Raw genomic sequence first — 13,253 nt, 5'->3', positions numbered from 1 at the left:
CTTTTTAGAACAATTAAGTGACTTTAAAAAATATATGCTCAATCGGAAGTTCGGAGACAATGTGGGCAAAGCTAGCGCCACCATGTTTGTGCGCGGAATAAGGTGAAATGTTGTGCTGAGCCTGGATTTGAACCAACAATCCTTGTGGTCAGAGCTCACTCCTCTAACCACTGTGCTACCACATTTCTTGTAGTCCTATATTACATAATTAGGCAGGTCAATATAGGGTTCAACGTCAAAAAAATTGATACAAAAGGTTTTTTCATGGATTCTGGTACTGTTGGACATGTTAAATAACATACTAAAAATCTAGTGAAATCTGACCTTGGGAAAGGGGTCATTTTCAAAATGGCTGTCAAGAGGTTAAAATGGCTATATCAAGAGAATGTCTAATAAGGGGAGAACCTTCACTCTCGGAACTCTTCCGGTGTGATACTGCATCTAGGGGCGCTCGCGGGCAAGTCCAGAATGAATGGAGGTCTATGGAGCAGTACCCCTCAAAATTCACTTTTCTCGGGATATAATTTTTTTCAAGTAATTTGAATATTCTATTCGAAAGGGAGGGCAAAGACAATACACTTGGTTGAGTATTATATTTTTTAAAGTCACTTAATTGTTCTAAAAAGCCTTTCAAACGTGTGAATGACGTCATTCATTAGCATGATCATAGCATAGCATAGCATCAGTGCTAGCGTGTTATGGGCAACAACGACCCAACCTGTAAGAAAATGAAAGGACATGACTCTCGGATTATTTCACTTTTGATTGATAATCCATATCCATTTTGCAAAAAATAAAATAAAATCTGAGGGTTTCAGTTGTTAAATAGGTGAAAACAATAAATTTAGCCATGTAGCTCCATAGGACCCCATGTATTTTGGACTCGCCCGCGATCGCCATCTAGGTGAACTCTGGTGAACTGCAGCCAAATTCGTTTGTATGGGATTAATAGAGTGGGGAGGCTCTCCGTAGACGGGCTCTGCTATATCTCAATTACTATTCAGCCTACATGGGTGAAATTGATGTCAAATTGTGGTCATATTAAATAAGAATATGATTTTAAATGGTAATTTAACTCTACCTTTTTCAGCCATATATTAAAATCAATGCGTTTTAATACAGAGCAAATGCAATACAGGATTATGAACCATCTCCATGGCATGGAGGAAGAACTGGTGTTAACTGGTGTTATATCTCATCTAGAGGTTATATGCTTTTAGAAAATATATAGTTTTGGGGGTTTGATTTGTTTTGCCTGGACAATATAGGCTAAAATGTATCCCCTTTACACTAGATTCGCCTATACAGAATAGAGGGCAATGCATTGTTCATGTCATGGAGGAAGATGGGACATGTCTTAACTGGTGTTATATCTCATCTGCAGGTTAAATGCTTTCAGAAAATATATAGTTTAGGATGTTTAATATCTTTTCCCTGGACAATATAGGCCAACATGTATCCGCTTTACACTAGATTTGCCAATACAGAATAGAGGGCAATGTATTGTTCCTGGCATGGAGGAAGATGGGACATGTCTTATCTGATGTTATATCATCTGCAGGTTATATGCTTTCAGAAAATCATTGTTCAGGGTGTTTAATTTGTTTCCCCTGGACTGGACATGCCCAAATGTATCCACTTTATATAGATTCGCCTATACAGAATAGAGGGCAATGTATTGTGCATTCATGGAGGAAGATGGGCCATGTCTTAACTGGTGTTATGTCTCATCTACAGGTTATATGTTTTCAGAAAATATATAGTTTAGGTTGTTTAATTTGTTTCCCCTGGACTGTACATACCAAAATGTATCAGCTGCACACTAGCTGCACACTAGCAACTTTGCACACTAAGCAAAGTGTGGTGTCTGGTGGAAGTTGGGAACATAAGTTGATTGATGTTATATTTCATGTTCAGGGTATATGCTTTTTATAATATATATAGTTCTGGCTGTTCTATGACTTTAGTGAACCATAACCCATGCATAGGCATGCATTATATATTTGTGTGCATCAAATACATGTTGGCCTCTATCATAAGGGGGGAGCTAATTAAACTTAAAGGAACCATATGTACGATTGTGGCCAAAACTGGTACTGCAATCACTTTCAAAATACTGAAGAGCGGTGTATCCCCTCCCCCTCCCCCCTGACTCGAGGATGCCAACCCTGATGGCGAAACACTACTGACTTTGTGATTAGTAGATAGGTGGAGGGTGGCGCATCAGGCCAAAACACAACATGACATGACAAAACACAACATCAACATCAGTTGAGGGCTGCAACTTCACTTTTTAAATGACAATATCCTGGCCGGACTACTGTTGTCAGTGATATAAGTATTTGAAATGAACATGATTTCTTAATGTCTAGTGACATATCAGGGCCATTTTATGATTAATTGAAATGTTTTTCTTACATACGGTTCCTTTAATATTAAACTATATTTATTAGTATATCAGAAATAATTACTATATCATTATTCATCATCATCCATCATCCTCCAGTCCTCTGAAAGGAAGTTGTGCAGATTGTCACATTGTTCATTTTGACATGTTCCACAGGCAGCAGTGAAGCGTAATCCGTATCTACATTAACAGAAGAGTGTCTTGCAGAAATGCACACAGTTACAGCGGATAACTGTCAAAAGCTGTGAAGCTTACTAGCAGATTCAGTTGGAGGGAGACGTTCTGGAGTCACAAATAATGATGCAAGGACAACCTTCCTACTCAGGGTGTTGCGCCGTAATGTTGCAAGAGAGTCTGTGGACTTCCCACCAAAAAGTACAGCCATCACTTGGCATCTTAATTCACCAATCACCTGTGTTGTCTGATTGGGAGTAGTGAAGGAATTGGCACATGACTGAAGGACAAAATCTCCTCTTCTGGAATGCTGTCTTTTGCTGACACCAAAGATCATAGAGATTAAAGTTGACATGATATTTCAACTTTATTCTCAAAATGTTGTATTTAATGTTGACATGTCGACTTTAAACGACATGTTGGGTTTGGCTTCTCATCATGGCAAAAATATTTGTTTTCTTCATGTGTGGCCTTAATAGTCTGTCGTATGTATGTGACTAAACTGACAGAAAGTCGTAAAAAAAAAGTAGAATGAAATGATGTCTATCGTTCTCTATGCTTTAAGTAGACTGAATTGGCAGCATGATTGGAAAGTTGTGGAAAAGGAGGGATTACAATTCAATAGATTATAATTAATTAATGACCTCTTGTTACGCCACAACCATCTTTTTAGGGTGGCATGATTTAATGAAGGATTGTGTGACATATATGATTCAGGCCCTCTAAATCTGATTAAACATGAAAAAAACTTTCCTAGGCTGAATAATGTTTCACATACAGTATAGCCAAAATTAGCTTCTGGTGGCCATCTTTAATGCCATCTTGAAAATGACAAGTCTTTGAAAATGATGAACTGATACTTTAGTCTGACATATATGAATCAGTGACCTCTAAATCTGATTAAACACGAAAAACACTTTCCTAGGCTGAATAATGCCCAAATTAGCTTCTGGTGGCCATCTTGGACGCCATCTTGAACATGACCCCTTTACTGGGGTCAGATTTTACTAGATATTTAATAATAATGTTATTAAGTACATTTAAAGGTATCATAATCAGTTGAAAAACCTTTTGTATCAATTTTTTTGAGGTTAGGTGTTTTTTTTTCATATATTGACCCGCCTAAATATGGAATAACTGAGTGAAATTGTCCTCTGTACTTGTTATATAAAACACGCTTGGTGCAAATTGAATAGTTTAAAGAATACATTTATTTTGGTTCCATACATTATACACATAAAAAGACTGGAACATGTGATTGAGAATGAGCCTTGTATTATGAAAGTTTAATGTTGGGTCATATTATTATGATAAATACATACATACATCCAACTTCATTTCTGCTAAAAAAAAAAATGGTAACATAAAATAACACAAATAAAATATACAGTGAGGACAGGAAAAAAAACTGACATTGACCACGGTGGCAGATAAAGGCTTAATCATTTTCAAAACTTTGGTTTGAAGGTATCCGTTGACAACGGTAAAAAATGTGAGAATACAGCAGAGTTGGCACTTCAGTCAGTTAAATCCTGAATATACAAAAGCTCATTTTGATTACAGAAATGTTCAAACAGTGCCAAAACACCAGTAATAATAACATTGAAATCAGTGTTTGAAAAGCTTGCATAGTCTGGATCATGTCATGGTTTAAAGGAGCTAGTAATTTAAGGCAGTTCAGCTTAGGTCCTGTGAAAGCATGCTGTATTTGACCACAAAATTGTTTGTGAATATGTGAGTTGTGAGCGATTTTACACTACATTAACTAACAAATACCTGTTTTGTTGCCACAAGTACCTCAACACAACATATACAGTACATTAACAAGTTAGTGTGCTCCAAAGCAGTATCTTCAGTTTGCTATAGGCCTATATGCTGTGAAATGATAAACTGCAGTGCTTTTAGCTCATAATATTTAGCAGTGGGCTCTAATAGGATATGCATCACAATTACAATAAGAAAATCTTTTAAAAACAATATCATGTTAATATTCTTCTTCCTTACCTCCAACTATAAGGCATAGTAGTCAATAAAATGCTAACATTATTTAATGTGAAATGCTGCTCAGTGAAATATCTCTCTACATGCTGTACCTCATCACCCTCAGTATGGCTCTGCCTTCAAACTTCGGTACAGACAGCATGTGAATATCATACCTATTATCTGTCAGAGAGAGAGAGAGAGAGAGAGAGAGAGAGAGAGAGAGGAAAGAAATGAGTAAGCCAGAATGCACATGTTCAAAAAACTCTTTGTGATCCAATGTTAAACACTTGGGGCCCTAATGTAAATGATGAGCAAAGTGCAAAGTCACTCAATGAGCAAAGTGTCTAGCGCATCAAATAAAGCTGTGGCATGTGGGAGCATTTAGCTGATCCGCTGATGTTTGTGCATAGGATGGATCTTGCTCATGATATTAAAGGTGCTCTAAGTCATGGTACATGGTTTCTAAGATAAAACATTTCTGTCACATACAGCAAACATCTCCTCACAATCTGCTAGTTGCCTGTCCCCTGAATACTGTAAAAAAAAGCGGTCTCTGTGGACAACCCAGGCTCCAAAAACGTCTACAAAAACAGCCTGGACCGTGAAACATAACAAACTGTTCCAGCCAATCGCTGACGAGATGCAGTTCATGTCAGTTTCAATTGCACGGTAGGAAGGGGCGAGCTAGCTCTCTGTTTTGTTTGAAACATTAACAGAAGTGATGTTACCCAACCGTGCTTAGAGAACCTTTAAACTAGGAAATAGATTTAAGGCCTAGTCCACACGTACTAAACCGATCTTTTTTAACTCCGTCTTCCCTGGAACCGTATCAAGAATATTTGCGTCCAAACGGATCCATCTCAACACGACTCAACACGTTACTTCATACCCCAGGCCTATAGGTGGCACTGTTTTTTTACAGAAATTGACCAAAACTTCTTGCGCTTTACAAACAGACAGAATAGGCTACTTAATTTAAATGGCTAGTGCAAGGAAACCAGAATTGTTTGTGTGGACTGATGGTGAACTGTCAACTGTAAAACTAATAAACTTTATTTTACGGTTTGTGAAGGGTGCAGTCCCGTCCTTTATTTGGCTAACGCAGGTAGGCCTACTAATCACCTTTACTTTCTTTGGTTGTAGGAAAGTCCGTGATTCACATTAGTTTTGGCTATCACCGCAATTAGGCTACTAAACGCAAGGCTTACCCAAGTTCTAGGCTATTCTGTCGCCACATTTATAATATTGCTATAAAACCTTCGTTAGTAACAGTCAATACGTTTGCCTGCATCAAATCGCGCATTTGCATTCAGTGTGCTACCATCTGCTTAACGTGAGTTCTAAGCGTCTTTATGCTTATATCTGATTTCACTCCACTGAATGCATGTATATATGTTGTAAGACATGTAAAATAAATGAATGACACTGGCACTACGCACAAATTAATGTAGCCTAAACTTACACCGCACTTTCCTAATAACTTCGCGTCACTGACAGTAGCTAGAATGCATAAAAAAACACCGGGAAAAACAGTGTTCAGTCCACCAAGTCATAAGCTATCAGCGCTGCGCAGCACCAGTTGTGATATTTATCTTACGGAGTGTAATCGTAGGTAATGTCATGTATGAAAACTAGTATTGTTAGGCAATACTATAAGTGCAAGTCCAGGGCAGCTGAGGTGTGGCAGGATGCAAGCAGGATGTGCGGTTTCGCTGTCTAAAGAAATTCAAACGGGCTACGGTTTCAGATTTTTCCACTCTGGGACCAGGTTTCAGAAAAGTGCGGTTTCGGGCAGTGCGTTTACAGGATTCGTTTGGACGCTCGGCCAAGACGAAGCAAAACCTCTGCGTTTAACCTAAAAAGCGTCTCCGTGTGGACAGGCCCTTAGTTAGACTCTAAACTTTGCACTTTATCCACCATTTAACTCAGGGCCCTATACCTGTTATTGCCAATAGTCATAATGTCTGACAAGAGACTAAATCATAATAGACATAGCTGCAATGATTTGAGCAAACATAATAAGAATAATAAATAACAAGCAAACACTCATAGTCAGCCAACCCTGTAATAACAACATAAGCTTTTTATACTTGAGATGTAATCTCCATGGGAACTGCTGGCTACCACAGTGACACTTACTTGTACACATGCGATGCCAACTCCAACAGCACCTATGATCTTTAGGTGGTCCAGGATAAAGTTCTCCAGCTTTGTTATACATCCGCCCTTCAGACAGATAATGCAGATGTTATGGCATGTCAGGCAGTCTTTTAGTATGGAACTGGTGTAACAACTATATTACTATTTCTGTTTCTATCCATGCCGTGCTCAGTGATTTGCCTAGACTAAACCCACAAATGACTTCCATATTTCAGTCTTACCTCGACCTTATAAATATTTGAGGGATGGTCTCTCTTCCCGCACTCTACGGTCATGGTTTTGCAGCAACTGTCAGGCACCAATCGCCCATTTGCCTCACCAGAGCGGACCCACGCACTGGAACTCCAGTCTGAGGAACTGTTGCTGCCACAGCATTTGAACTGTAACCACACAGAGAGGGTGTTCATGCAACCGATGCAACAGCAGCAGCAACAGCAACAACAAAATGCATTTCTATAATGTTTTCATGGCACCCAAAGTGCTTTACAGTGAAGGGGGAAACTCACTAACCACCACCAATGTGTCACACCCACCTGTGTGACAGCAGCCATTACGCATCCTTATTCTATAATGCTGCATCCACTGACATTTATTCAATTTTCTCAAATGTCATGCCATTTCTACTTGGCTAACAGAATTCTCAAAGTTGCATTAGCTACCCTCTCTTGCTCACCTCCTGCTGTAGTTTATCCACAGCTTTAGTGATGTGCTCTTCATTTTTTTGTTGGTACTTCTGGACCATGGTCTCTCTCAGGTTCTCCTTTAACTCTGCATTCAACTGTGGAATAAAGGTTATAGTTAAAGGTTAAAAGTTTAGAGGTTATAGTCAGATACTTATTCACACTCTAGTTTCAACTCACTCACTCACTGCACAGATTTAAACGTATTGAATGCTACTGGTGTAAATGTATTTTTTTGGCTACTGGCTCCCCCTATAGTGGCCTGGAGGACCAGACCCAATCAGAAAGATTAAGGGTCAGGCTACGAGTAATAAAAATGGCCCAACTCGAGGGGCGGCACCAAGCATGCATTTGAAAATATCACTGCACGCAATTGGATAATACTACGACCAATGTTTCCGGACTTCGACACTGCAACGCTGTCATCATCTGTTTAGCTCATCTCTGGCCCGCCTATCAGATACACCAATGTGATTGGTGCAGCTCGGTTTCATGGGTATAGCTAATGAGCATCATTACTCGTCGCCAGAGTTACTCGCTGAGTAAATTCAAATTTAGCTCTCGCGAGAACTCTGGATTTCCAGGGTACACCTATAGTTGTGCAGAATTTGAATTTTACACAAACTGTCGTAAATACCACTCATGTCTCACCCCCTTCACCCTGGACTCAGTACATGTGGATTTGTTTCCAAACCAGCAAAGACAACCTCCAAACAGCCATGTCAACTGAGAAGGTTTATGTATTTTCCGTAAAGCAATTTGTGGTTCTCCATGGAATTACAGCAAAAGCAAGTTGTCATGACATCAATACGATTTTTTTTATCGTTAACATTATAAGTTGGGTTTTGAATACCTATCGACAGTAGGGCACCATTTTGAGCAATGTTGCTGGGAAACCACATGATTGGTTCCATGTGCTCTGTTTGGATGATTCAGATTTGCCTTCTGATGATTAATGTTGATGATTAAAATTTGGGAATGTGCCCCAACAACACTCAAGAACATTGCAGAAGTACATGGCATGGAAGAAGTTGCCTTGTGCATAATCAGCTTTAGTGGGCAAGGCAAATGCACAACAGACCAGTTGACCAGGAGTGTCACAAGAATACAGTGCACTTCTGTATTTCTCCAGCAGGGGGTGTCATATCATGACAAGGTCTAAATGGGTTTTTCTCCAATTCATTCAAATACTTGACATACATGAGACAGGCTGCAGGGACAGAGTTCACTTATTTTTAATATCTGTGATCATGGTTTTGTCTTGATTGAGTAATACTGATCTGTCTGAAATCCATTCACTTCAGTAATATAGTTTGCTGGTGGAAGTGAATGGATGAATGTAGCAACATAATGCTCCTGGCTGGCTCGGCGGCAACTTTAGAGGGCAGCCATGGCCTACTGGTTAGCACTTCGGACCTGTAACCGGAGGGTTGCCGGTTCGAACCCCGACCAGTAGGCACGGCTGAAGTGCCCTTGAGCAAGGCACCAAACCCCTCACTGCTCCCCGAGCGCCGCTGTTGATGCAGGCAGCTCACTGTGCCGGGATTAGTGTGTGCTTCCTCACTGTGTGTACACTGTGTGCTGTGTGTGTTTCACTAATTCACGGATTGGGATAAATGCAGAGACCAAATTTCCCTCATGGGATCAAAAGAGTATATATACTATATACTTATACTTATACTTTGTTTAATAGTGCAAAGTATGATTATATTCACTTATTAGTTCAAAGAAAAACTCTGCTGTAAATGAATCGGTTATTGATACCATTTTCTGATTCATAGTTCTGCTCATCCTTATAATAGTAACATTATTAACACACAGAGCTGGCTCTCTCCAATGTCCACAATCCCATATAGGCTACATATTTGAGGGTATGCCAGTTTGCCTGATGTATGTTTAATCCTGATGCATGTAGGAATTTATCTGCTTGCCTCTGATTCTATATTCTCCCTTCCCTTCTGACATAAAATGCACAATGATTTGTTTCACTAATTATAGTACACGAGACACAAGCACATACCTGTTGGTAGTAGACATATGCCAAAACTCCAGCAAGGACTTCCAGCAGGAAGATGAACAGCAACAAAACAAAATACTAAATTGGGAAGACAACAAGAAGTAAGAATGATCATGTTAGAACAAACACTCAAAACACTCATCTCCATGTTTAAATAAAACAATGCACAAAATAACAATTCTTTGACTCTTCCTATAAGACATCCTGATTTTTTGATCAAAAAGCAATGTTGCTTCAGTATAACTGAGCACGTCAGAGCTAATGCAAGACTGGCCAGTTGCCATCATGCCAAGATCCTGCACAGGAAACATAAAGCTGAGTCAGTGCCTCTAATGGGATTACGGCCCTGCCTCAGCCCAGCCCAAATAAATCACATCTGAGCGGGGCTCTCACTCTGGCCGGCCACAACACCTGTTTGAGCAGCATTAAAATGGAAGCCTTCAGACACACTGCAGACGCATACCACCACGAGCATGGACATGCCCTTGCTTACATGACCTCCCTACCACTGTGCCTACAGCAGTTCAAATTTCACAGACATAAGACTACACTACACTACAGTTGACTGATAAGATTAGGAAAATCTAGCTCCTCTCAAGGAGATTAAAATTAAACAAATCCTTCCACAATATGTACTACAGGCAGCAGCTAAGACAGCACAGACTGATTGCCTGCCTACAGTTAAACAGATCAATCATCTCATGTGTTACTCTTCATTTGCGATTCACTCTCTTAGGGGCTTGTCATTATTCTAGCTGTGGTTTGTTCTGGGATTTCTCACTTTCTCCGCAAGCACTGAGGTGCCTTCCAGCATTTTTCTCCACATTCTTTCACACACAAGTCCATTGTTTTAGCTCTAAGGAATTTGATATTCAAGATATCTGTCCCATTCACACGTTATCACATGCATTCCATATATCACCAAAAGCCTCGATTTGGGTTGTCTCGAAATGGTTGCTGAATGGTTAACATGTGGAATTGCTGTATATTGGTAATTACATGTATTATTTAGGCATAGTAATTTAGTCACATTAATCAGTTTACATTCTAGGGCTGATAGAATGTCAGTGACTGATCCAGTTTATTTGCCCTCTGACCCTGACAAGAGGGAGTATCAGGGATGCCTAAAGGAGCTAATCTCTATGCTCATTCCAAATGCACGCTGAAAAGTGCTTCACACATTCCAACAAGAAGTCACAATGAACAGACGTGATAACTAATCAATGCATTATGAACACTTTTGATGGAGGCAAAACAGTCACATGACTTCCAAAAAAAAAAAAAAAAACTTATTTAATGCTGAAATCATATATTTGTTTGTCCAATGCCTTGACAATATTTTCTATTTATTTTGTACCACATTTGATGATGGATTGAAAGCAAACACTGTAGGACTTCTTTGGGAAAATGTGTTTCGCTGATTCCAAACTCAACAGCAGCGTATATTCATTATCACTGTATTTTAATTATTCTACATTATTTCAAACAACATTTATGATGTCAGCAATATATTCATCATATCAAAGACTACCCTCTGACATCTTGGTTAGGTTATCTGGATCACAAAAAAGCTGCATTTATCAGTTACACAAGGTCTAACATTGACCCACCTTCTCAGCTGTAGACGGACAATGAATGTAAGTTACATTGTGGTCTTACAATAACTGGGTCATCAGAAATTCTGTCATCATCAGGGCTAGGTGCTGAATGACTACATAAGTTGTGCTTGTGGTAGCTTGTGTGCTTGAGTTCCATTGCATAATTTAAGTTTAATATCAGCTAACTTTATCATTGGTCAAGCCCATCCAGCTGTCATTCAATAATATGTGTGTGTGTGTGTGTGTGTGTGTGTGTGTGTGTGTGTGTGTGTGTGTGTGTGTGTGTGTGTGTGTGTGTGTGTGTGTGTGAGCGTGCACGTGTGTGTGTGTGTGTATATGTCTGTCTCACCATCCTCAGGAGCCCTTTCTGTTCTTTGAAGGTCGCACAGCATCCCAGGACGCCTGTAATCATGACAATGATCCCTGCCACAATGAGAATGTAGGCCGAGACAGCATAGATCCTGGATGAGAGCAGGCTGATGTAGTCACTCTTCTCTGCCACTGTCCATATCCCTACTGCCATCACCGCACCCCCGGCCAGCTGGTAGTGGACAACAAATCACATCCTCATTGCCCATAACTAAAGCTGCATATTATCTATAACCGTAAGGATTACTTTCTTACAACATGATTTATCATACATCTGAATGAAATAAATGACCATTTCAAAGAGATATCACAAGTTAATGGTAAAAGATTTGAATATAAATGTTAAATCAGATTAACTAAATTCATCACATGTACTGTCTAAATAAGCCTCATATTTCACATACTGTCTAAATAAGCCTCATATTTCCCATCTTTTCATGAATGTTGTACAAAAATGTCTTGTATGTACTGGAAGTCTGGCACAAACACAGAAGTTCATTCAAAGATTAGAATACTAAAACCTTGCTCTCAGGTAGAGCAATGCAAAGGGCTCAGAACTTCACTGGAAAATAAAGTGACCACACTCACCCAAAAAAAGGAAATTGAAGGTGAAGAGCAAGTACTTTAGACAGATTGTGCCACATTTTTCTTTCTTTTCATCATAAGCCCCCATGCTGAAAGAAAAGACAAAATAAAACCCAGAGATTAATTTAATTTGATGAAAGCAACTTCCTAATAAATAAATTTTAGAAACCTGACGAATACAACAATGCAACTAAATCTGAGATTATCAATGCAACTCATTCTGATGCTACACTGACTTTTAATATGGGGAATTAAAGGAGAACTCCAGCCATAATCATGCCCCCAGAATGTAACACTGTAGCTGTCTAGCTGCTCTAGCTGTTAGCTGCAGCAACTCAAGCTAGGTAGAACCAATTGTTTTCATTTTTTTTTCATCCAGACAGTCCTCGGTGACTTTGAGAAACAGAGATCTATGTGAAAAATGGACAGTTTTCCTTTAAGTCTCTGACATTGCTAATATGCACCCATAAAGCTCAATGTTGCACTATTGTTGATCGGGTAAGATCATGACATTTTTAGTCAGTTATTGACTAACTGGGTACCATCTTAGCGCTAAATAGCTTAGAAAATTGATGCTGATGCCAAGGGGCATAGATATAAATTCTTCCATTGTGTCGCGTTAACAAAAATCAGAGCCATGGTCTAGACCTGACTCAATTTGTGAGTGACAGTTTACTTTTCTAAGCTGAGATAAAGAACTTGTCCATGTGTGGTTTCTCTGTTTGCCATTTACCTGACTCATGTCCAGAGCACCAGGGGAGTGGCAGGTTTAAAAATGACTAAGAACACATCATAGCTCAGCTTTTGAATACATCATAACTCAGCCTCTGTATGGTCATCTGTTTTCCATTCCTGGCAACTTCAGGACCGACAGGAACATGCTTATCAAAGTACTGAGCTAAGGGGCGGATAAATTTGTCTTTGTACCTTCGTGTTATCGTGTGTGTGTGAGGCAGAATGAGTCACCCTGTTGCCAGACAGTGGATCCACAAAGCCTTCAGGGTTCACATTTTCACATCGTTGCTCATTCAAATGTAGTCCCTTCAAGGTGGATACTGTCTAACAGAAAGATTGGTATGGTCCTTAACCTAGACATAGAGGCTATTTTATAACTGACTACTAATTTGTTAATGTCCTTATTTTTATAGTATTGGTGGTATTAAAGCTATACTGGTTGAACTCTCGTGCGATTTCATCACTAGGCCTCAGCTCACTGTCATAGTCACACATGATAAGTGATGGCAGTTCAAATGCCTACACTTCCATTTATTAAATGCAAT

At 39.4% G+C, this 13,253-nt stretch overlaps 1 protein-coding gene across 1 annotated transcript; it reads right to left on the bottom strand.

Moving 5' to 3' along the window:
• Nucleotides 1-3,774: 3,774 nt before the first annotated feature.
• Nucleotides 3,775-12,061, bottom strand: LOC125307611 (CD151 antigen-like). The gene is given in 8 exon segments (XM_048263665.1): nt 3,775-4,744; nt 6,704-6,790; nt 6,946-7,104; nt 7,398-7,502; nt 9,425-9,499; nt 11,369-11,560; nt 11,977-11,982; nt 11,984-12,061. Coding segments are annotated over 8 exon segments (762 nt in total). The 3' UTR covers nt 3,775-4,684.
• Nucleotides 12,062-13,253: the final 1,192 nt, after the last annotated feature.

This window comes from Alosa alosa, chromosome 14 (assembly GCF_017589495.1).
Source record: "Alosa alosa isolate M-15738 ecotype Scorff River chromosome 14, AALO_Geno_1.1, whole genome shotgun sequence".
NCBI classification, from domain to species: domain Eukaryota; kingdom Metazoa; phylum Chordata; class Actinopteri; order Clupeiformes; family Clupeidae; genus Alosa; species Alosa alosa.
This window is presented reverse-complemented; position numbering and strand designations above follow the sequence as displayed.